The sequence below is a fragment of the Agelaius phoeniceus genome, chromosome 2 (genome assembly GCF_051311805.1).
Source record: "Agelaius phoeniceus isolate bAgePho1 chromosome 2, bAgePho1.hap1, whole genome shotgun sequence".
NCBI lineage: Eukaryota > Metazoa > Chordata > Aves > Passeriformes > Icteridae > Agelaius > Agelaius phoeniceus.
The window spans coordinates 28,638,069-28,663,574 of NC_135266.1; the positions used below are offsets into that span (position 1 = coordinate 28,638,069).

Sequence of the window (25,506 nt, forward strand, 5' to 3'; positions counted from 1 at the left end):
TACATTTGTCAAGTGCCAGCAGTGCTTTCCTGTGCTCAGCTCCTCCTGAAGCCCCTGACAGCTGAAATCTCCCTCCCAGGTTGATGTTGCTGTGATACAGAAATTGTTTGTGTTTTGGGATTCTTAACACACATGATGCCACCAACAATCCCCCTTTAATCCACTGTGTTTCACTAACAGATGTCTGGTCTCTGATATATTTTGATGCTCAGCTTAATGTGCATGTTTCTGTCTGAACTGGGGTAGAGGGAATTTTGCAATAGGAAATTATGATGTCAGGGGATTGTGTTGGTTGCTGTCTGACACTAACTTAATTTTAAATAGCTTACTTTGTTGTTTTATTCCCTATTTTGAGCTAGGCTGAAAGCTTGACACTAAGTGGAATGGACACAAAGGGGAGTATTCAGCAAAGATAACCTTTGGGTTATCGTGCCTGGGAGGGGCTGGGGCCGCTCAGGTTTGGATGCTCTGTGCCTCAGCAATTACTGCTGAAGTCAAGTTCCTGCCTTGAGCCTGTTCCCTGGAGAATCCTTTCACAGGCTTTGTAGGTAGGCAAGCTCATCTGCATTGAATTTAGCTTTTGTGAATATCTGTGTCCTTGACCCAACAGGAGCTGCAGAAGTGCCATGTCAGGCTTGGAGGGCTGCACACTGTGGGTATGGAAACCGCAGAGGAGGAAACAAAACAGCACTCTAATTGACAGGAAACTTTTTTTTTCCTTTCTCCCAAGAATAATTGGATTTTTTTGTTAATAGAAGTGTGAATGGGAAGGCACATCTTAAATGTACTGGCTAATAATACGTATTCTATATGCCAAAGTAGATGATATAATGCAATTTTGCAATTGATTGTATGACAGCAAGAGAAAAAGCCCTTTAAAAAGGAATCTGTAGTAATACAGTTGGAATTAAATTGCTGTTATAAAGTCTACTAAATAATGGCAACATGATTATCAAAAAAGCTTTATTTCTATAACACTTTTTATATATAGTGTACTACTAAGTAATAATAGTTTAAAAAAATCATGCTGCTTTGATGAAAGTCTGGCAGTTCCTTTACTCTTTCTGTTTGGCATGACCAGAAGAAAAAGCAAGGTCATCCTGACGGAGGGAGGGCTCAGCCTCGCCCAGCCCTACAGGCAGCAGCTGCCCTAGGGTAAATGGCATTAGTAATCGTCGTAGTTGACGCCTGCCCCGTGCCTGAAGGCGTGCGGGTCCCGTGGGCCAATGGGAGAATCTTCATCGTAGTGGTGCTGGTAGTGCCCACCGTAGTACTCATTACGAGCACGCCCCAAGTTGGTCCAGTAGGAGATGTCATCTTCAAATTTCTGCCAGAAAAAAAAAAAAAGCATTTGCTTTCCAGCCTGAAACTACCGTGATGAGATGAAACTGAAGTGGTGCAAGAGCCTCTTCCAGAAATTCGGATCCTTTGCACATTTGGCATAAATGAAATCTTTAGATCTAAGGGGTTTTGTGACTTGTAGCTATGGGATTATCAGGATCCTGTGTGCAGGAGTTGTCCTGCCCTGGACCCAGCCCCACACTCCCTGCCCACTGCAGAGTGCTTAAATTGAGACTGCCTTCATCTGAAATGTGCACTAAACACCTTTAACATTTCAATTACCTTGTCAATGGTGGACTGTAGAATTATGTCAATATTTTACAGTTAAAAATCTAAAGATTTCGTTCTCCCTTGCCATGTACCTTTAGTTGCAATATCCCTGACTGGGGCGCAACAGCCTTTTGCTTTCTGTCTGATCTCTGTCCCCCACCTTGCACAGGTAAAAACAGAGGTACAATGCAGCCTTCCAGCTATGGAAATGCAATAAGCACTTCAGTTCTGCTCACAACAGCAGAGGAAAAATAGTGTGCAAGGATATCAAATACTTGCCAAGTCAAAGCCTTTCCATCTGAATGACTCTTTGGAAATATTTTTGGCTGAGATTTGGGGGAAAAAAAAGGTTTTGCAAATACACAATGGATAAGTACGGACCAAGTCCTTTGCTGGAACAAACAGTTATTTCATTGTTAGGACTGTGTCCTAATACTCAAGAAAACCTACTAAGTGGATTCATTGTATCCCACAACAGGCCTCATTTTGGTTTTTGAAATGCATACAGGAACTTAGAGGAGAATTCACTTTATCTACATGGTTTGTCCTTGCTCCTTTGGTATTTTCCCCCAGTCTTCAGCTTCCAGTGTATAAAACCACTTTTCCTATTTTTCCTATTTCTATTAGTGAAGGGGGATGTAGCCATGCTGTTGAGAAATTACTTTTGTCCACATAATATCCAGGAGAATTTAGAAAAAAAGTACCCTTCATTATTTCAGCTCAAGCAAAGGATTATTTTTCTAATTGTTGCAGCTTTGAAAATGAGTGCATTCATCTTCCAAGCAATCCACATAGCATGAAGCTTTAAAATGTACTCCAGCCTCCCTGTGCCAATGCAATCTCATTAAACATATTCATACAGCTGACAGAAGCCAAGAATTCAACATCTATAACTATTTTTACCTCTTATTAAAAGCAGAAATTATTCTACATGTGGGACTGCAACCAAACACACTTTTTTTTTTGCCCTATTCCAGCATCTATTTAGTAGAGCTTTGTGCAGAGTTTGATTCCACTCCAGTGTTTTTATAAATAAAGCGTTTTTTAAAAACGTGTCCTTCTCATTTGAAGGGAGGCTGACTGAATATTGTCCAAAGGTTTTCCTTTCACATATAGAGGGGAGGCACAGCTGCCAGTGTTCATGATGGTCAGGAGCTGCCCACTCTGTGGAGGCACAAGTGTGCATTGGGTGCATAATGTCAGTGCCATTCACTGGGAAGGGCCAGTCACAGCCAGCTTGGTGTGGATTTCTCAGCATGTTTAAAAGCTGATCAGGTTGAGGCTGACAGGAAATTACTTTCCTGAAATAGGATTGATTGCTTTGAGTCTGGCCACCTATTCTGCAAAGCAAACCTTGTTCATATGTCCAGTTGCAATTTATTAAGCTTAAGTTTGATAGCAGGCAGGAACTCCATACAAGACCTTAATATAATTTTTTTCAACTAATAAAATACTGCAAGGATCTCTAACACATAACAGAGGTTATATTTCTGTGTCACATTTGCCACTCTAAAGAAGAATTCTAGGCAGGGACACCTTCTACTACACCAGGTTGCTCAACACCCCATCAAACCTGGCCTTCAACACTTAGAGGAATAGGGCATCAACCACTTCTCTGAGCAACTTGTTCCAGTGCCTCACCACCCTCAGTAAAGAATTTATTCCTAATATCTTATCTAAATCTCTTTTTTTTTTTTTTAATTTAAACCCAATCCTCCTTGTTCTATGCCTGCCTATTCTCCCTCATTTTTTAAAAGCCCCTCTCCATTTCTTTCACTGACCTGCTCATCGAAGCCCAGGTACAGGAACTGCTGGTACCACTGCTGCACATCGGGCTGGCTCCTGTCCCACAGCTGGCGCCGCTGGCGTCTCAGGCTGCTCAGGAACTCCTTGGCTGCCGTTTCTTTCACGGACACCTCCGGCCTCGCAGCAGCAGCAGCAGCAGCAGAAGCTGAAATTAATCCCCCCCACAAAAGGCATGCCAGGAAATTTTTGGTCAGCCTGAAGTGTACTGCTTGCAGCAAGTAAGAAAATGATTCTCACATCATGCCATTACCTTTGTGCTTGCCAGTGCAATGCCTGTAGCAGAGTAACAGTAATAAACCCAGGAATCACCAGTGTAATAGGATTTCTCTGCTACCCTCATTCTCCTGGATTCTTGTAAAGCATTTCTGAGCTTAAGTACAGCAGCTAACTGAGGAATTGAAATAAAAATACCCAAATTCAATGAGCATATACATGATGTGTTTGTGCTTTCAGGAGAGCAGACCAGCCCTAAGTGCTACAGTTGGAGAAATTGGGTTGAAGAAGAGAGGTGAAGTTAGAATGACTAAGGAAGCTGGAGAAGCACTGCTAACATATTAGAGTGAAGGGAGAAACACTTTAAAAGATAGATTTTTGAAACTGATGTGTGAAAAAGTAGCATTTAGATGAGTGCTACTAAATGCCCTGTATGCCTGAAAATAAAAGCCCATCAGGTTTTCATAGCGACCTGTGTGAGGGATGCACAGAAATGCCCCCAACCTGCCAGACCCAGATGTGCCACCTGGCTTGCTCCATGCCTCAGAGCAGCGTGCTGTGGCTGCTGAAGGAATTGATGCAGCTCCCAAAGACATGGATGAGAGGACTAAGCAAAATGAGAAGAAATGGTCTCAAGTTGTGCCACAGAAGGTTTAGCTTGGATGTTAGGAAAAAGTCCTTGGCTCAAAGAGTGGTCAAGGTTTGGAACAAACTGCCTAGGGAAGTGGTGGGAATTGCCATCCCTGGAAGTGTTCAAAAGACACATGGTTTTTTGGGGACATGGTTTAGTTGTGAGTGTGACTTCTGGGTAAATGGTTGGATTTAAACTTAGAGATCTCTCCTAATCTAACAGTTCTATGATTCTGTAACTGGCCAGCCCCTGGTCAGACATGGAAATGATAAAACATGGTGTTGATCCGGCTGTGAAACCAGAGGTGTGTAGGAGTAGGAGAAGTCTTACCTTCAGATGGTTCATTTCAATGAGGGAGAAATCAGGAGCACGGGTGTGCATGGGATTTTTGGAGGATGTGTGGGAAGAGACTGGGGTAGGCAGGGAAGTCAAGTGGAGATGTGAAGAAAACCACTGGAGCAGGAGCTGGGCACACTCACAGAGGAAGGCAAAGGACTACAGAAAAAAAGGAGGTTCTGGAGATAAAAGTGATAGATGAGTTGTTGAAGTAAGTGGTAAACAGTAGGCTGTCCTGCAGTGATGAGCTGGAAACTGATAACTCACCATGAGCTTGAACTAGGTGTTACTGCTGGGAGGGACAGCTAAGCAGATGTCCCATGGATGAGCCCTCACACAAGGGACACTGCCAGCAAGGGAAGCAGTACTGTGTGCTTGGCCTGCTTGCTTTAGAAACCAACCAGAAAAGGGAGCAGGGCTGGAATTAAAAAGGCTGCATATTCCCTCTATCATCAGTTTTGCAGTTCTTCCTGATCTAAGCCAACAACATCTATAGATGTTGTCTGCATGCCCCAGGAGCCTTCTCCCCAGGGGGCCTGAACAAACAAGTGGCCACTGCTGTGGTGCAGGAGGGTCACTCTTGTCTTCACACAAGCCCTGCAGAATGTAACACAAGGAACCCACACACAAGGAAAACAGAGGTGGGTGGGATGTATATTTAGTTCTGGCAAGAGGTGTGGAGTGATGCCAGAAAAAAAACCCAGAACAAAATTAGAAAGCCTGGCAGGAAGTGGAAGTCCCCTCTGTGAGGGTATAAATTCTTTGCTTCAGCCATAGAGCAGGCTGAGGGGAGGTGGCCAAAACTTCTGGGATATTTCATCTGCTGTGGTGCAGCTTGTTCCCAGCTGGCATGGTTTCCACCACCTTCCCTCAACCAGAGAGCCATTCCATGCTTCTGACTGCTGGGCCTTTGGCCATCATCTCTCCCGTAAGAGAGCAGTCTTCCAAAAGGGAAGCACATGTGGGGCCAAGAAGAAAAAAAGAGCAAGTTAAGGCATCACTGGCAAGCCAGGTTTGCACATACTCTTCCCTGTGCCTGAGCCAGCAGTATTTCCATGCATTCCTTGGAAAAGTTTGTGACTGCCCCAAATAGATAAATGCCACGTCTGCCATGCATCCCCAGGAAAAGGCCGGTGCTGTGCTCTGTGCAGAGCCAAGGCAGCATAGCTGAGGCTGGGCACTGCCTTTCAGAGGGAGCTGTGGCAAGCACAGCCTCCAGCCCAACATCCCAAACAGGCACACAGGCAGGGCTCTGCCTGAGCAGGAGGTTCTGGTGTGGCCCATTGTGAGTGTGGCCCTGTGCTTGTGGCCTCCTGCTCCATCAGCTTTGACTGACAGCAGCTGACTCCAAGGAAAAACAAGGAAAAGCACTTTGGTGTCTCTTTACTTACCTTCTCGTTTCTGAAGCATCAGTTTAAGCTTATTTCCCCTTGAAACATCTAGACAAAAATAAAACACGTACATTTACTGAGAAGGAAATAACAACAATAACAGAAGTTTATTTCTCAAAAACTGCCAGAAGTATTTTTGTCATAGCTCCAGTTCAAGAGGCAAAGCAGAAACTTGCTCTCTTTGCTCCCATTTCCACATTTGAATGCAATATACACTGCAAGGAAGCTTCTGACAGTCCAGCATCTTCTCCCCAGCTCTCTTGGCAAGGGAAACCCTATAATGGCCTTCTTCACCAAGTAAATGATTATATTTTTCATCAGAAAGCTGCAGTTGGTGCCAGTACCAGCACCCAGAGCAGCATGATAATTCTGGAAGCCCCTCGTCACTGGGTGAGGGCTGTGCTAACAATCAGAGTGCTCCAAAACTGTGCCTGGCATCCTGCCCCAAGGCACATCGAAGCTGTCACGCTGCTGATCCCCAGACCGGAGCGCAACGGGAGACCTGCAAGCGCTCGGCAGTTCCGAAATGCTTCAGTCGCGGGCAAAGCAGCACCTTTTCAGAAAGATGCCGAGCTCGCACAAGGCTTGGAGCGTGCCAAGGCTCTCACCCCCGCGGGGTGCCGGGGCAAGGCTGTTCCCGCTCCCCGGGCCGTGCCGGGTTGCGCTGTCCCCGTGTCCCGCACGCCGCGCTCACTCACCGGGCGCCGCGCAGAGCAGCGGCAGGAGGAAGAGGAGGAGGAGGAGGAGGAGGTGCAGGGAGGCCCCGGGCAGGGCCCCGCGGGGACACGGCGGCGGCATCGCGGCGAGGAGAGCTCAGGAGCGGAGCCCCACCTGCGCGGGAGGAGACGGAGAGGATGGAGGCGGAGGGCGGGACGGAGGAGCGGAGCGGGGAGGGGCAGCGCAGCCCGGGGATGCTGCGGGGCTCGGAGCGGGGCAGCGCCAGGCACCCAGCCACTGCTCGGCCACTTCCCAGAGGCACTTTTTTATTGGAGTTACACATAATCGATCCGGTGAGGCTGGTAAAGACCTTTCAGCGGTTTATGCGGGCTTTTCTGACAGGGGAGTTTTAAAAAAAGTAAATAAAATGGCTGTAGTGTGTCATTGCTCTGGATATAAAGCCAGTTTGTCAGATCCTTGTAACAGTGCATGGAAATGGAGAGATAGTCCTGATGGAAAAACTAAACAGAATCAACCAAAGGTGACTTAGTTCAGGGTTTTCTCTGTCTCCCTTCTTATCACCACCCAAACCCACAGAAAATCACAATGCATTTTAGCTGATTAGCTTTAAAATATAATTTGGAATTTTTTTCCCTACATATGGACAGTTTTAGTTTATTGTAAGAACTCAGGGAGCAAAAGCTAAACTCACAAACTAAGAGCCCTTGCTCAGCAGTTCCATAACTGTTATGGTGCCTAAAGTTACTCTTGCCTTTTCCTAATTTGGACTTCAACCTTCCCTTGGTGAATTAATCTTCTATCAGTTCCTTCCCCTGCAGATGCCAGAAACACCCAGATGAATTCCTAAAGAATTCCTTACCCATCCTAAGACACAAACCTCTCTCTTCCCTCACAGCAGAGACCCACAGCACCCAGGAGACCATAATGAGCATCTCACCTCGTGCTGAAGCTGTGCCAGCAGAGAGCAAGGGAGAGCCAGGCCCCCTCTGTAAACTACTTGTGAGAAATCTGGCAGGTGCTGGGGCCTTGGCTCTGTGATAGAAGGATCGGTTCCAGATCAGTTGCAGATGAATACACACACACAAAACACACACAGAGTGCATACTCTATATATTGCAGTTGGATATAAATATGTACATTGAATATATTTGTGTATATGTACACATAGCCACGAGTGCATGGTGGGGGAGCTGTGCAGTGGCAACTCCCTGTGATGAGATGTGGAACACAGACAGGCACAGCAGATCTTGGGAGTGGGACCAGACCCCATGGCTGGCTTCACCACTCACTGTAAAATGCAGAAGAATCACCAGAGTGGGCTGGTCCCTCAGCAGGGTCTCAGCCCCAGCCTGAATGCTGCTTCGGGGAATCGCTCCTGTTTCCCCACACATCTTTCCTCTTCTGAAAAAAATCATTTGAATTTGCATTCAAAGCTTTTTCCTTGCTGCCCTTCATGCCCCAGCACCTCTGAGCTAAAGCTCAGGCATCTCTGCTCATCCTTTTTGTAAGGACTTCTTCCAAGATCATGAAATGGTAGGGCAAAAGATAAGGGCTTCAAACTGAAAAAGGCCTCATTTAGATATTAGGAAGAAATTCTTTACTGTGAGGGTGGTGAGACCCTGGAACTGCTTGCCCAGAGAAGTTCTGGATGCCCATCCCTGAAGTGTTCAAGGCCAGGTTGGATGGGGATGGGGAGCAGCCTGGTCTTTGAGAAGGTGTCCCTGCTCATGGTCAGGAGGGGTTGGAATGAGATCATCTTTAATATCACTTCCAACCCAAACCATTCTAGGATTCCATTACCCCAGTTCAAGTGGCAGTGTCAAACAACAGCTCCACACAAAGGGCCTCTTGCTCTCTGCAGGAGCCACATCTTCCCACAGAGAGAGAGAGAGAGGGAGGGAGCAGCACCCTCCCCATCCCTGTGATGGAAGCACTTCCACGGGAGGCTGGGGTCCCAGCTCAGCTCCCATGCAGATGTGAACCAGAACTGGTTTGTCTTTTCTGCCACTGTTTTTGAGTGGTTTTGCCCTGTAGTCCCATGCTTCAAGTGTCAGCAGACAACACCATGTGCTGGAGCAAAGGCCCCTTCTCCTGAATCAATGCACTCTTTCATCAGGTTAACACTGACAGCCCGTTTGTTAAAACCACCAGGGCTTTGGGATAGCAATTTGCAGAATATAGCTAGAAGGGACAGAAGTGAAGAGCACACATGCAAGGCTACATGGAAGAGTTGTGATGCAGTTAATTTATAAAACCAGGGCAATAATTCATGCATATTCGTGGTTTACTGCTATACTGGTAATGGCAAAGGTTGTTTCGTTCAGCTGGCTGGTTTGTAGCAAGCCTTGTGTGGAAGCTGGGGCTCTGCAGAACTTCAGGTGCTTTGTGCCTCTCAGCCAAAGAAATACAAAGCACAGAACCTCTTCTGGATACTAGATAGACCATGATGACTCAAGAAACTGCTGGGATAAAATGCAATCTTTTGAAACCCAGAGAAAGGATTGACTCAAGTACAAGGTTATTGTAGAAATTCATTGCTCTAGTGATGGAAGAAGTGATTGACCGAAGACTATAAACCTCAGGTTTAAAGTGAGTGCAGTGTCTTCAAGAAGAGGTCACTTTCTCAGTTCAGGGGACAGAAGTTTTTGACATAAAGTAAAAAAAAGCATCACAGCACTTTTTCAAAGGCAAGGTGAAAGGTGACTGATGTTTCCCCAGTAGCAATCTCTATTTCTTTTCAGGTTGTTATAAGGACTTAAGGCAGTGTTGCCCATTTTGTAGTAAGACACTTATTTTTCTGCTGAGCTTGAAGCTATTGCATTGTTGTTCCAAGTATTTACCCATGAGTGAATATCCAAGTTTATTGACATGTTTGCAGTACCCCTTTCTGTTATTTACCATGAAAAACCACAGTTGCTGTGTGTACAGATGGAATTCTGCAGTGTTTTCCTGGGATCTCTCCATCAGCAGTGACACTGCTCTCTTTAAAACCTCCCTTTCTTCAGCATCACCAGGATCACCAGTCCTTGTTCTTCTTGTAGGTGACTTTAACCTGCCAGACATCTGCTGGGAACTTAGTACAGCAGAAAAGAGGCAGTCCAGGAGGTTCTTAGAGTGTGTTGATGACAACTTTTGTCACAGCTGGTGAGTGAGCCCACCAAAGGAAGGACTATGTTAGACCTGTTGTTTGTAAATAGAGATGGGCTGGTGGGAGATGTGGTGGTTGGAGTACTTGATATTTGGTGAAATCAGGAGGAACATCAATATGACTCTTACATTGGACTGCTGGAGAGCAGACTTTGAGCTATTTAGGAGACTTATTCAGAGAGTTCCTTTTGAAGCAGCCCTTAAAAACAAAGGAGTCCAGGAAAGGTGAGTGTGCTTTGAAACAGAGATCTTGAGGGCACAGGAACAGACTGTCCCTGTGTGCTGAAAGATGAGTTGATGAGGTAAACATCCAGCCTGGATGGGCAACAAGGTTTTGAAGGAACTTAGAAATAAAAAGAGGATGTATGATCTTTGGAAGGAGGGTCAGATGTCTCAGGAAATATTTAAGGGGGTTGCTAGGGCATGTAGGAAAAAATTAGAGAGGCCAAAGCTCAGTTGGAACTTCATTTGGCAACTTTTGTAAAGGATAATAAATAATGTTTTTACAAATATATTAATGGCAAAAGGAAGGGTAAGACCTCAGTTCTCTACTGGATGGGAGGGAACTTAGTAACTGCAGTTGAGGAGAAGGTGGAAGTGCTTAATGCCTTCTTTGCCTCAGTATTTAGTGGGAAGATGGCTTGTCCTCAGGACAGCTGTCCTCCTGGGCTGGCAGAGGGTGTCAGGGAGCAGAATGGTCCCCTTGTTATCCAGGAGGAGGTTGTCAGAGAACTGCTGAGCTGCTGGATGTTCATAAATCTATGGGCCCAGATGGAATCTATCCCAGGGTGATGAGGGAGCTGCAGATGAGCTTGTGAAGCCTCTCTCCATCATTTTCCAGCAGTCCTGGCTCACTGGTGAGGTTCTGGATGACTGGAACCTGGCCAATGTGACACCCACTCACACAAAGGGTAGGAAGGAGGAGCCTGGTAATTATAGACCAGTCAGCCTGACCTCAGTACCCAGTAAGGTTATGGAACAGTTTATATTGAGTGTCATCACACAGCACTTATAGGCCAGGCTATCAGAACCAGCCAGCAGGGCTTTAGGAGGGGTAGGTTGTGTTTGACCAACCTGATCTCCTTTTATGACCAAGTGACCCTCCTGGGGAATGCAGGAAAGGCTGTGGATGTTGTCTGTTTGGATTTCAGCAAGGCCTTTGACACTGTCTCCCACAGCACACTCCTAGACAAGCTGGCAGCCCGTGGCTTGGACAGGAGCACTCTGTGCTGGGTTAGGAACTGGCTGGATGGCTGGGCCCAGAGAGTGGTGGGGATGGTGCTGCATCCAGCTGGCAGCCAGGCACCAGTGGTGTCCCTCAGGGCTCTGTGCTGGGGCCAGTTCTGTTAAATATCTTTATGGATGACATGGATGAGGGGATTGAGTCTTTCATTAGTAATTTTGTGGACAAAACTTAGCTGAGATCATGTGTCAATCTGTTGCAAGGTAGGAGGGCTCTGCAGAGAGACCTGCAATGGTTGGATGGATGGGCAGAGTCCAGTAAGAAGAAATTTAATAAATCCAAGTGCCAAGTCCTGCACTTTGGCCACAATAACCCCCTACAATGTTACAGGCTGGGGATGCTGTGGCTGGACAGTGCTCAGGAGGAAAGGGACCTGGTCGTGCTGGTTGACAGTCGGCTGGACATGAGCCAGCACTGTGCCCAGGTGGCCAAGAAGGCCAATGGCATCCTGGTCTGTGTCAGGAACAGTGTGGCCAGCAGGAGCAGGGAGGTCATTCTTCCCCTGCCCTCATGTGGTGGTTTGACAGGAAATGTGTTTTTTGGGATGCTGTGTTTTGGGCCAATGGATATTCAGGCTTTAATATTGGCATCTAACCTGGCCATTTAGAACATGAACACGCCTCTGAGAACACGGGGTTAAAAGCAGAGCTCTCCCCTGGGAGGGCCCTCTTGGGTTTCCGTCGGGAAAGAGTTCGGGTCTCTCCCCCGGCCCAGCTGCTGGCTGGGCAGGGGGAGGGGAAAAGCCATGTGGCCGAGAGAGGTAGGCCTGAGCCCCGGGGTGGAAGGGTGGAAGAGAGAGAGACACCGGGAGCCATCGGGCAGCCCCCCTGAGAGACAGAGAGAGAGAGACACAGAGAGAGAGAGAGAGATAGAGATAGAGAGAGAGAGAGAGAGAGAGAGAGAGAGAGAGAGCCGCTGCCTGAGACTGTAACCTTGAAACTGGATAAACATGGGCCTGTGCCGGCAGCACGGCTGGGACGGAGAAGAAGGGGGGGTTCAGCCGGCCGCTTGTAGGAGCTTTTAACCCCTTTTTTGGAGAATGAGAACTTTACAGATCATTGACCTCTCCTGGAAGATAGAGTGGAAGATGAGGAAGGAAATGTGCAAGTGTGAGAGAGGTCTGGGCGAGCGAGAGATAGTAGAAGAGTAGAGAAGAATCCTAGTGGGAAGAGATGATGGAGTGGCTTTTGCTGGACTCTTTTTGTATAGCCATGGACAGACCCATGTTCCTTGTGACACAGAGACTGCATTCTAGGGGGAGGCAATGGCCACAGAACCAAGAGGGTTCAGTGTTGGTGCCCCTCGGCCCCAGGGGGTGAAAAAATATGGGGGGGGACAGGTGTCCCAAAGGAGAGATTGTGGGGACAGGTGTCCCAAAGGAGAGACTGTGCCTTTTTTGGATCGGGACAGAGCATCCTTAAAAGACAACCCTAGAAGCAGCTCTGGTCTGTGTTCAGTGGTGAGAGCACTGGACATGAAAAGGAAGAGGTCACGGCAGATGTTCTCCGGGCGGTGCCACGAGTGACACAGAAACACACGAGGCTTCAGCTGTGGTTCCAGGGGAAGCCCATGGTACAAGAAGGACTCCTCTCCTCTTGATGAACTGAGGATTGATTGTCTAAAAGGTGGTGCTGGACCAAGAGTTGGTGATTTGAGGAATAAATGTATTGTGTTGGAAATTTGGTGGGGGGAGGAGGAAATGCATTTGTGAGGTTTTCATTTTCCCTGTGTATGTGTGTTCCTTTTTATTTGTAGTTGTAGAGTAGTTAATAAAGTTCTGTTTTCTTTTCTTTCCTAAGTAGGAGCCTGCTTTGCTTATTCCTGATCACATCTCACAGCAGCTACCAGGGAGAGGGTATCTTCATGGGGGCACTGGCATTGTGCCAGTGTCAAACCATGACACCTCAGCACTGGTGAGGCCACACCTTGAGTGCTGTGTCCAGTTCTGGGCCCTCAGTTTGGGAAGGACATGGAGACACTTGACTGCATCCAGAGGAGGCAACGAGGCTGGTGAGGGGCTGGGAACACAAACCCTACAGTGAGGAATGACTGAGGGAGCTGGGGGTGTTTAACCTGGAGGAGACTCAGGGGTGACCTTGTCAATCTCTACAACAGAAAGGTGGCTGTAGTCAGGTGGGGGTTGGTCTCTTTCTCCAGGCAGCAGCTGACACAGCCTTAAGTTGTATCAAGGGAAATATAGGTTGGATATTAGGAAAAAGTTTTTTATGGAAAGAGTGATGAAGTACTGGAAATATCTGCCCAGGGAGGTGGTGGAGTCACCACACACATCTCTGGATGTGTTTAAAAAAAGACTGGATATGGCATTTGGTGCCATGGTTTAGTTGAGGTGTTAAGGCATGGGTTGGGCTCAATGATCTTTAAGGTCTCTTCCCTCCTAATGATTCTGTGTGATTCTGTGTATGGAGAGGTTTCAGGCTTGTTTTAGGGCTTGATTTTCCTCCATTGGCACACCGGTGCTGGAAGCTCTCTGCTGGCATGGTTGGGCAGCATTCCCAAGGACATTAGGTAAGAAAGTCTGCACCTATGATGTCATTTGGTTAAATGTCTTTCATCACCACTGGTGACAGTAGTAAACCCTTGATGTCGAAATTTCATTGAAAGATGTTAATGAATGCTGTCAGCAGGGCTGTTCCCCAGGCAGCCCTGGAATGGGGAGCAGTGAGCAGGGCCCCTTTCAGCGTGGTGTAAACTCCATCAAGCCCCTGAGCATAACAAAGACCATGAATTGGAAGGAAGCCTGCAGCTGGATAGCAGGATAGAACTGGTGGGTTCATTACTTTCCCAGCATGGGGTTAGACTGATGACTATGGTCTTGCAAGCCTGAGGCAAAAAACTGGGAGCAATCCAGTGAAAACCACTCTGAACCTGACTTAAAGAATATACAGGCAGGAGCAAGGCAAGGACCTCACTGAAGAAATTCTGGTAGCTTTTTTTTTTTTTGGGGGGGGGGCATAATCTCTGGCTCAAAGCATCCTGAATTTTAAGGTGTTTTACTATTACTGTAGTTAATATTCTACATTTTGCCTAAAATTTTGTACAAAGAGATCTCTGAATAGGAGAGATGCCTCTGATTTTGCCTCTCATCACAGTAGTTGTTGAGAGAACTGTGGTTTGTTCATTAAAATGTAAGAGATAGTATCAGTAATGGCTATTCAAGGATATTCAGTAATTCCAAGCACAACAAAAAACACTAAAAAGATTGATCTTGGTTTCTTTCCCTCTTTCTTTATTAGGATTCATGATTTTAAGTGCTTCAACATGGTACTGTTCTTAAATACAGTGTAGATTAAATGCTTATATAATCACAGGACTCCCAAAGTTGGATTTCCAAGAATACCCCCCCACCAAATATAATGAGACTTAGGATAAAATAATGAGGCTTAATATGAGTCTCAAAATATTGAGTCATCATAACTTGATAGGCAAATAGATAAGTTGGAAATTGGCCAGGGAGTGCAGGAGATAACACTTCATCTTTTACAAGTAAGCACGTGTAGATTTTAACAATCCACTAAAATGATCCATTGGATCAAGAACATGGCAGCACTGAACAGTGTTCCTAACACCCAGAAAATCATTACTTTCTGCTAATAAGGTTTCCATAAATCTCCCAGCCATATTGTCCAGGTTGCTTGCCTTAGGGTAGAGGCACTTGGCACTCCAAATGATTTTCTGCAGCCTGTTCCAAGAAAACTGCAGGAGCCATGTTTTCCTTCCAAACAGAAGGAAGAATATTTAAATCATCAGTCAGTTCTTTCCAAAATATTTTGAGTTTCATACTATTTCTTCCACTGCCCCAGAGATGTCCTGACAGTGAGAGGACCAGTCCCAAGACCCAGAGCAAACATCTTTTCTTTAGGAAAAATTTATTCGTTGTCAGCTGTGAGTCTCATTGTCCTTGGCACATGATTTGGGACACATTTCAGCCATTGCATCTCAACTGGTTGCATTATTTCTTTGGTCCATTTTAGTAATAAATATTAGAGCTCATATTTTCCATAGAAAATAGCTTAAAATAAAGTTGTTGGGATTTTTTTTCTCCTGCTTGGCTACTGCTGATATTTTTCTCAGCTTCTGTCTGAGCCTGCCAGGTAAGAAATGGTGTCTGTTGGTCTGTCCATCTTCCTCCCTTCACTGATTGACAGTACTTTACTGCCCTCACTGCAGAATTTACCTTACTGCTCTGCTGATAAGCACAGTGAGAAGCAGATTAGTTCAGCAACATTATCAGATCATGGCTGCTTCCTTTCCACAGAGGGATAAAAACATTCTCTCTCTAAGAAATCCTTCTCTTTTTTCTCTTACACTGCCTCCAGCATACATTTAGGATAAACCTGGAAGCATTTAGAAAGTCTGTATGTCAGATTTAACAGGAAAGGAGGTGGAGAGGGACATTAATACCTGTTTTTCTGACATGGCCTGATTTCATTCAAATCATTCTTTCCTTTACTGCTCTCATTTGGGATACTTAGTTTCTATGCTTCTTATTTCTGAGCAATATTTTACTTGTGTGCATTGCCCTATTTTATTATTCACATCCAGAATGTACACACACTCTCATAAAAAAACCTGAACAAACAAAAAAAAAAAAAAAACAACCCAAAAAAACCAAAAAAAAACCAAACAAACCCAGACCCACGGGACAAACAAGCTGCACCTACTCAAAGATTACAAAATGCAAAATCTCAAAAATCTTAAATCTTAGCAATGACAGCGGGTAAAATGTGGGCATGTTCCAGAGTGGATTTCAGCCTGTGCAGGGAAGTTCACCAGGAGAACAGGTTTGCCTTCTGAGGAGCAAAGAGCCTGAGACAGTGACAGGTGAATCTGTAATAGGTCTGTGCAAGGTTTCCCTCCCTGTGTCTCCATCCACAGCGCCAGGAGCTGCAGCAATGCTGGGCAGCCTGGGCAGCAGGGCAAGCCCTGTGCACCTCCACTGCTCCTCACCTGCACAGCCAGGAGCCTCAGAGACCTGCAGAGACACAGCCCCTGCCTGCCCAGCACGTGCTGTAAAAATACCTGGGTTTCATTTGAAATGGGAGAAAGTGTGTGCAATTTCATGGGGAAGGAAAAGGGGGACATCCCAGAGAGCCTGAAGAGTTTGAAGCTCACGTTTCAAAGCAGAGGAGTGGGAACATTGCCTGGAGTGTGCCAGGCATTTTCAGCATTAACAAAACAACCTGCTTCCCCCTGCCTGCCTGCAGTTTCCAGCAGCACTGCCAGCCTGCCCGAGGCAGGCCCACGGGATGCAAAACGTCTGCCCAAACAGTCAAAATACAAAACACAGCAGCAGGGGGCAGGTGACTGCTCTCTCCTTGGGTCAAAAACGAGCCCTTGGGAGCCTTAGGAACATACAGTGCATCGCAGCTTGGAGCATGATTCTCAGGTTATTAGAGCAGAAACCTCACTTGTCTTCCTGGCTTTATCACACATGACCTTACACCTCTCTTGATCTGCTCTGTGGCCGCTCTTGCTGCCTCTGCTTTATATCTGTGCTTCCCAGTTCCACCAATGCCCTGCCTGTGAACAAGCCCATGCTTCTGCCCATCTGATGTTGGATTACCTCTCTGATTTACAGTTCAGTTTGTTTCCAGGAGAATGCACTCTCTGTACTGTCTCTGTGCTGCTGCTGAGTAAGAGATTGTGACATCTTTAATCTTTGCCCGTGAAACCCCACTGCATCCAGCTGTCCCTGGATGCCAGTGACTTCAAAGGATGGGTGGCTGCAAGCTATGGAAATTTGAGGGAAGGTTTTTTGCCCATTGTGACCATTTAGTCACCCACCCTGCAGGTATTCATGCACACATGCATTTTTAATGACAAGAGCCCTAAGGAATCCCATTTATTTCAGAAAGATTAAATCCCACTCTATGCCTGGATCTCACAAAACTGTTGTACAGAAACATGGCTCAGCTGGAAATGTGGGCATTTCATCCCCATCTCTGCTCTCCTGGGCCTGTGGCGAGTGACAGAAAGGAAGGCTGCTGGTCTCTGATCACAAATCACAGCATGGGGCCTGACCCAGCTCACATCAGCTCTCCTCGTGCTGGTAGGACTGCACAACTCCTGAACCCATGCTGGCTCTCCATCAGCCAAGCAGAAGAGCCTGCCTGCACTTGTCCAGAGGCCTCCAGAGTCCTGGCTCACTCCTTGAGGCACTGGCATAATTGCTCTTTTGCCCTGGAACTCCTGCCACAGAGGATGGCACAGAGGAGATAACATGCTGCCATCTATCTCCAGCATGTTTTTTCCCTTCCATCAAAAATATCCTGGCAGGCAAGACAGCCATGGTTTTGGTCAGATCATTCAGGTTTTGGGCCAGACCAGATATCAGCTTAAATCTGAAAGTTAATTAGCTGCAGAGAGAGGAATTCTGAGGACATAATTCTTCAAGTAGGAATAAGCAATTCAGTCACTTACATTTACCAAAACCAACACAAAATTATTTTGCCTCCTCCTCTCTCAAGACCTGCCATTACAAATCTTTGTATCTGACTCCTTTTTCATTTTGAAGAGAACCACAGTGATTTCTGCTTTGAAGAACCTTGTCCTGGTTTAACACATTTTCACATCCTGCATGGCAGATCTGAAGTACTGCTCCTGAATGAAGGATAGTGACTGAGGTTTTATTAGGTAATGTTATCACCTCATGGCTACAATTCAAAGATGATTTTACCTGGTAATTAATTGTTAAAATGCAAGTGTAGTACATATTCCTGAATAGTATTTGGAACTGGGGAGGACCTGAGCTGGGTAATGCCCTGATGCCCTGATGACACCAATCTCTTTCTCTCATGTGTGAGTCCAGGTTAGGGTTTAGCCATACAGCAGTGAGTAAACACACAGACAAACCTTTGAGGATTTTTTTATCTTACAGAAATGGCACTGGCACAGTAATGACTCTATGATAGATTGGGGGAGGCCACACAGTGGTATTAGACAGTTTATTTTTACTAACTTATAGCTGGAATAGAAACATCTTCTTAAAGACGATCACTTAAACTTGTAATTTTTATGTTGATTAATGCAGAAGTAGGGATAGCAATATAACTTTGATGTTGGTAATCAAATAGAATCATTTAGGCTGGAAAAGACCTCCAAGGTCAGCAGGTCCAACCACTGACCAATCACCATGTGGTCAACTAAACCATAGCAGTGCCATGCAGTGCCACTCCAGCTGTTTCTTGGACACGCCCAGGGATGGTGACTCCACCAGCTCCATAGGGAATCTATTCCAGTGCTGTTACCCTTTCTGTGAAGAAGTTCTTTCTGAATTTCTGTTGTTGATAATCACTTGTTAATCAGTCATGGTAAGATCTCTGTATCATAGAAACATTTAGTAGGGAAAGATCTTGAAGACCATGGAGTCCAACAACAAACCTTCCACTGCTGAGTCCACCACTAAACCATGTCTCTAAGTGCCAAATTCATGCATCTTTTAAAAACCTCCAGGGGCCATGATTCCAATGCTTTGCTGGACAGCAGGGAGGAGATAGGAGCAGATAGGAAGCTTTCTGCTGTTAGGTTTTTTTTGTGTTTTTTTCAATTAAGAGAAAATGACAGATCAGTCATACTTTGAAGAACACCATACCCATCATGGAAGCACAATTTTCAGAGGCTGGGCCTGACCAGATGCTGTGCAAAATTTAGGCACTTGGATAAGAAAAGTTGTGGTTCTGCTATTTAAATACAATAGTTGTCCTTGGGTTTAGTAAAGCCAATTCTTTACCCTTGATAATTTCATATGAAATTTTTGTCATGGGGTTTGAATTGGCCATGTCATGAGAAATTATTTTACACTTAAAAAAAAAAAGCACCAAATACAACCAAATCATTGAATCATTACAAAGCCACTAAATATGTCCACGGAAAAGCTTTTCCATAATACTAATCTTACATGACTGACTAATTTTATTTTGTAGTTAAAACAATCCATACTGAGATGTTTGAAGAGGAAGAAGAGAAATACACAAAAGAGATGAGAAATACACAGCAGAAAGAAGAGAGAAATACAGAGTGGAGAGAGGACTTTTTATCTGATAAGAAGGAACACATGTTGTAAGGTATGTATTTTAGTGAAGAAGCCAAAACCCTCAAATCTCCACTGCTGTCACCACTCCTACAGAATTCCCATCAAACCTACAGTCTCAATATATGAAACAATCAATCAGTGTCCCTAGCCATGGAGAGATCCCACTGCACAAGGCACAGATTGATTTCCCAGGCAACTCCAGGCAAGACTAAAAGAAGAAACAGATTAAAACAAAGGCTGACAAATAAAATACCTTCATTTTGGTTTCATTATGAACAAATTCCAACTCTTATTATTTCATCCAAGCTGTCTCTCTCCAATTCGTCTCCAGTCTCCACTTAAATATCATATATTTTCATTTTAAAATAATCTCTCATAACAGAGGACTAAACCCTTATATGTAAATAAACAATACAAACTAGGAATATTAATAAAGATCTAAGCACATTTTCTGCATAGCAAATATGTTGGAAAATGTTTCTTCCTATTCCCTTCCCCTGCTATAAAGGCAGCTTCAGGAACAAATTATCCCAAATGATCTGAGGCTGAGTTTATGACAAGAATAACTACACTTACAAAACACATGTATTTTGCTGATATCTGAATTCTGTGCATGGACAGTGCAAGTGCAGGTAGTGGAGCAGCCTCCCTTCTGAAGCACTTTTAACCTAATTGGATGTGTAATAGGCTCAGAGTCTAAGGGGAAACATCAGATGGATGTTAATGATGCTGGAGCACCTTCTAAAGAATTGTCTTGGACAATGGGGATCTTTCTTAATCAAGGAGAGGTTTTCTTCTCCTTGTCAAAAGACAGTCTCTGTCACAGGTACTCTCCTTGATCCTGAAATATTACTTTATACAGGGATGTCAGAGGACCTGAATTATGCATGTGGTCAGCCCAGAGTGATGTCATCTAGCCTTAAAATCAATGCATCTCTCTTGGATGTGAAAGGAAGGAGGAGACAGGTGGTAGTGTAGAGTTTGTACATTCACAAGTCACATATAAAATGGATTTCTCCAAATTTATACAAAAAATTCCAGTTGAAGCCATCTTTCCTTCAACCTAACCAATATTGTTTTCCCATCAATTGCTTAGCAGTGGCTTCAGGCAATACCTGAAAAAGGTTGGTGGCTGATGACAGCACTGCAAGGAACAGAGAGGCTGCAAGTAAGAGGCAGAGGAGGCAAAGGGCAGTGGTGTAACATTAGAAAAGCCAACGGGCAAGAGTGATTTTACAAGGCCTTGACAAATTCCATTTACTCCCCAAAGTTAAAGACTTGTGCTTGTGCCTCCTGCCTAGAATGAAAACTCATTCTCCTGCTGAGGATGAAATCTGTGTGTGTTGGAACTCAGCACATCCCTCTGGGTGTCCAGAGTTGCAGGGCCCCTGCCAGGGGGCTCAGAGACCCTGGCACGCAGCCCAGAACACCTGTGGATTTGATTATGACCCGTGAAGCAAATTAACAGCTTTGTATGAGAACCTGAAAGTCACAGAAGTTTAAATAATGTAATAGTAAAATTATCACAGGGTGAAAAGGTAGATTTTGGGATTTTTAGAATGGGGGTTTTGGGGACAAGATGGACTTGGGCATGTCCAGTCCTTCTTCTTCTTCTCTACCTCCATCTTCTGCTGTGATGTTGGCACTTTGGGATTGGTTTAGAATAGAAGTTCACTGTCTAACATAGGTGATAGGTACTGGAAAGTAATTGTAATATGTTATATGTAGTTTGTAGTATAAAAAGACAACACTGCCCTGAGGGCAGTCAGAGTGCTGCAGGCTGCCCTGCTGAGTGGACCTCGGCTGGGCAGGGAGAAAAATTTTATAGACAAGATATAATAAACAACTTCAAGAACAAAAACCGAAGAACTCTGGCTTGTTCTTCAGATGCACAGGCCAAAACAGAGACTTTTCACATACCTCGGGGCTGCAATTAACAGCTAAACTCCCGAGGTGTGTGGTGAGTGGTAAGAATATTCTCTGCAACAAGCACAGCCTTCATAAAGCAAAGGAACACAGATGTGCATCTCCCCATAGCTGCACTGAGACCCAGCCATCAGATGTAATGGCTGCCACAGGGAAGGACTGATGTCAGGGCTTATCCTTCCTGTAACTGAAAATCCAGGTTTGATGCATGCTCTGTTAACTGTTCAATTCCAAAGGTTTCAGCATCTTTTCCCAGTAACCACACTTGGCAATCAATATTTTCAGAGGCCTCTGACACAGCCTTAAAGGCATCCCATCTGTCTGTCATTGGAAAGCTTCTCATCTCTATATATCCACATTAGTATTCACAGGGAATGAAGCCATATTAAAAAAATACATTGAGTATGAGGCCTCTAAAAATGCCCTGGTGGATTTATTACAGAGTGTCAGTGTGTTGGAACACCCAAATGAACATTCACATGAGTGGCCCCAGAAAACAGCAGACCCCACACAGTGTCTTACAGACAATGATTCTTTATATCATTAAGTCTTCCCTATAGTTAGTCAAGCCAAACACAGCATGCAAACATTTCTGTATTTCAGCCTGTGCTAAATAAATGCTTTTTCCTATTGTTTTTTAATGACAGATGTTTCTCTTTGAATTTCCATGCTGTAGCACAGATCATTCTACAGTCACCTTAAAACTCTACAGGTATGCATGAATGTATGTGAATAAACTGCAAAAGGTAAAATATGCAGGACATCTGCATGCCAATTTTTTAAAAAAATATTATCTGTACATCACTGTTCTCTGCACTTGTTAAGGGATGGTGTTCTTCCACCCTACCAAAACTTCCCTAAAGAAGACAGATTCTTAAAAAAGCCCAAAGTAAGACTTATTCATGGGAATGATCTTCTTTATTAGGCACTTGTTTGAGGCCAAGAATATAGCTTGGCTGAAACCAAGACCTTAGGAGGTCTTAGCATGAGTTCAGTTCAAAGAGTTTAGGAGCAGCCCATGCCTGATTTAACCACATGCCTCCAAACATCACACACAGAGCAGGCTGCCTTGCTCCAGGTCCTCTTGCCCAGCCTGCAGCACAGCATTTTCCTGCAGGATTGTGGTGAGCTGTCACTTCTGACCATTTTAATCAGTCCAGCTGTAGGGATGCTCTGGCTGGGCTGGGACGTGTGTGCCCTTGGAGCACTGCAGCTACAGCTGCATCACTGAGTTTTTAATGTCTTCTGCAAGCCTGGCTCAAGTCTTCAGGCTATCTGGGCTATGAGCAAAGTCCAGCCTGAGGAGGTGGGGCAAATATATGATGATCAGATGATGATCAAACTGATGATCAGATTTGAAGAGTAAAAGTACACTCTGGCTGCTGCCTTCAGCTTGCTTTCAGGAATCACAGTGAAGCTGAGCCACTCAACTGTCAAGCTTGCTTTTGTTGCAAATACTCTCCCTTTATTCCCCAAACATGGCATTCTTAATTGTACCTATAAATTACTTCTTCAGTCCTCTTGTGTAGCAGCATGAAAAGCAAGCTTTAACATGGAATGTGACAAATCTACAGAAGTACACAAACCATAAGACATCTATGTTACAAACTGCACATTTCATCAAATAAGTGATTTTTTTAGTTGTTTTCTCATTGGTTAGCTGCAACAAAGAAAGTAATAACAAACAAACATTAGATTTCCCAGAGACTCTGCTAATATCCCCTCTATGTCCACTCACTTCTAATACTTTCAGTCATTTCCTCCTCTGCAGAGCACACATTCACACCCCAGTGTGTAAACACACAGACGTGCACAGGCAGACAAAGAGCATCCTTGCAGCAAGGAAAATGCCCTGCTTGAGGCTACAGATCACTGAAGGCTAAAACATTTCTTTATGATACCCCACAGCTGTTGTCAGGGAAGGAGTAAGACACTACAATAATTTTTTCTAAAGAACACTGACACTGTTTTGACATTCCTCCCCTTCTTCCAGCAGACAAATATTTTATCAGTTTACCTTTAATGCAATATGCTTCCTGTCTCCTTCCCAGGATGGGAATGCCTGGCCAGAAGAAACGACCTTTCCTGCCACAGAACAAGTTTCTCTTTATTTCAGCATGCCTTGCCTCCTGCAAGCAGGGCAAGAAGGGACCAAGGCTGGGAGCGCGGGAGCCGCGGGACTGGTGGGGATGCCGGGCGTGAAAGGCGCGTTTATTCTGCCTCTCCCAAATCCAGCCCCTCGGCTGGAGGCGTCTACCCAGCGCTCCTTGGACCAAGTGTGGGGAATCACATTTCTCCTTGATCAGGCTGGCTGCCTGGAGGAAGATGATTGCAAGCAGATGTACCCATGTTCTCATGTGAAAGGAATTTCAGCTTTTGTGTCAGCTGTACTGCACGATCAGCGCCCAGCTCCAGGGAGCATTTTCGTGATCTTTAATTCCTTGCAGGTGCTGGGAACCAGCATGTGTTGGTACAGCAGAGCTGAGACGCAGGAGGGACAGCACACCTGGGGTCAGCAGGAGGGCCAGAGGTCAAAGGCATGACCAGCAGGCTCCCCTTACTGCAGGGACCAAGGCTGGGGTTCATAAAGGCCCATTTTCATGGTAAATTTGAGCACCCATTGTGCTCAAAACGTTACAAGGCTGTGGCAGCAAAAGTCTGTTTTACCACAAGTGCAGTGGTTTCAACTTCTTGTTATGGATGATGTAGGAGGAATAAACAAAATGGACATCAATAATATCGAATTATTTTATCTCAATATGTAGGTAATGAGGAACAGACAATGAGTGTGGCATATGTATATTAAAAATCTCTTATTTTCAGTGGGATATCCCAGTAATGTTCCAAATGGCCTAAGGAAATTTCAATCCATTTAAAGAAACACTTGATGCAGTTACCGCTGTATTTTGGAGGCACATTATGTATTTTTAGTGCCAGAATGCCTAAGATACATATCCAGACATTCAATGGGAATGGATGTACCCTTTGGATCATACTTCAGGATGTCTGGCCACATCAGGGTGAATATTCCTGCTCATGGGATATACCTGGAGGTGTAGTGGCAAAGCAGCTGTAAGCAGCCCATAAGGGCCCAGACTCTGCACATGGGGCTCCCCTCCAGGCAGCCAGCCACATGTCCACCTTCATGTAGGAGCACTGGGAGGAGAGGCTTTACTTACTGCCACCACTTGGAAATAACATGATCATGCAGACTTCAAAAGCAACAACCACTGGGGCTTGCTGTTTACTCAGCAAAACCCAGTCCACTTGGCACAGATTTTTAAACCTAAAGGAGCAGCACCTGGAAGCCGCCAAAAGCCTTTTCTTTGCTTTGCTGACTCCACAGAAAACATCAGTGCTTACTTGAGGAGTTGTCTTCTTAAAAAAATAAAATTCAGCTTCAGGTCTGATCTGGGAAGATCCAATGTAGTAAATGCTTTTTTAACAGCAAAGGTGAGTTAAGCACACTCTGCCCTGCTTTTCCTCACATTGCTCTGTCTGCCCACACGGCCCTTCACAGAGTCATGCAGTGGTCCAGATCAGGGAAGCAGCTTTGGCAGCAAATACCCCAAGGGAAAAGAGAGAAACAGCCTTCCCATCATTTCACTTGATCTCCTGATTCACCCTCCTACTCATTGAATGAGACTCAGCACAGGGGACAGGAAATGTTGAGAGCCACGTTAGATGAGACTGAGATGCCCTGGGGTGTCTCACCACCAAGAAGAGCCTCTCTTCTCCCTTCACCCCTTCCAGGAGCTACTCTCACCACCTATACCACCTTGACTCCAACATCACATCTTCACCCACACAGTTTAACTCACTAAATCACCAGGAGAATAATCTGGCAGAAGAATAATCCAGCAAAAACTAACCCATCAGTAATGGAGGATTCACCTCTGCTTTAACTGCACAGTGGCAGCCAGCAAGATGCTTTGTGACAAGGGCTGTACCAACACACAGGGAGGCGTGCTTGCTGTAGGTATTCCTTAAGAAGCTCTCATAACATTTCAGCCTGTTTTGCTGCAGAATGAAGAAGTCTCTATAGAGATACCTGCTCAAAAGCCACCCAGGTGACAAGCCACTCCAGCTTTTTGTCCTGTTAGGGCTTTGAAATCCCTGTCCCTCCGTCCAGCCCAAAGGTTTTGTCTTTTGTGACAAAAATTTCCCTGAAGCAGGTGAAGGGCTGCCAATCAGTGTAATCTGGAAGAGAAATCTACTCCTTGGGACAATTTTGGGCTGGGAGGTGTAGAGACAAATCTGTCACAAGTATTATTTTTACAGCAGCAGGAAGAAAAAGGGACTCCAGTGCCTTGATTGCTTTTTATCACCTTGCTGACTCCAGCTTTTGCTGCAAGAAGAGAGTGCATGTCCTTGCTTGTCCCCAGGCACTCATCTTCATGCAGGTTTCTGTCTGCACACACCTTGCTGGCTATTTAGAGACTGAAGCATGTGCCAAGGAGTTGCCTTCATG

At 45.3% G+C, this 25,506-nt stretch overlaps 1 protein-coding gene across 2 annotated transcripts; it reads right to left on the reverse strand.

Moving 5' to 3' along the window:
- Positions 1-946: 946 nt before the first annotated feature.
- Positions 947-23,239, reverse strand: ECRG4 (ECRG4 augurin precursor). Of its 2 annotated transcripts, none has more exons than XM_077173374.1 (5): positions 23,053-23,239; positions 6,687-6,819; positions 5,989-6,036; positions 3,393-3,556; positions 947-1,327 (listed from the first exon to the last, which is right to left on the reverse strand). In XM_077173374.1, the coding sequence occupies exons 2-5, from the start codon at positions 6,784-6,786 to the stop codon at positions 1,166-1,168; spliced, it is 474 nt and encodes a 157-aa protein (XP_077029489.1). In that variant the 5' UTR covers positions 6,787-6,819; positions 23,053-23,239; the 3' UTR covers positions 947-1,165. The 2 variants fall into 2 exon arrangements, with proteins under 2 accessions (XP_077029489.1, XP_054483988.2); XM_054628013.2 differs by having other exon boundaries at positions 3,393-3,562; positions 23,053-23,238.
- Positions 23,240-25,506: the final 2,267 nt, after the last annotated feature.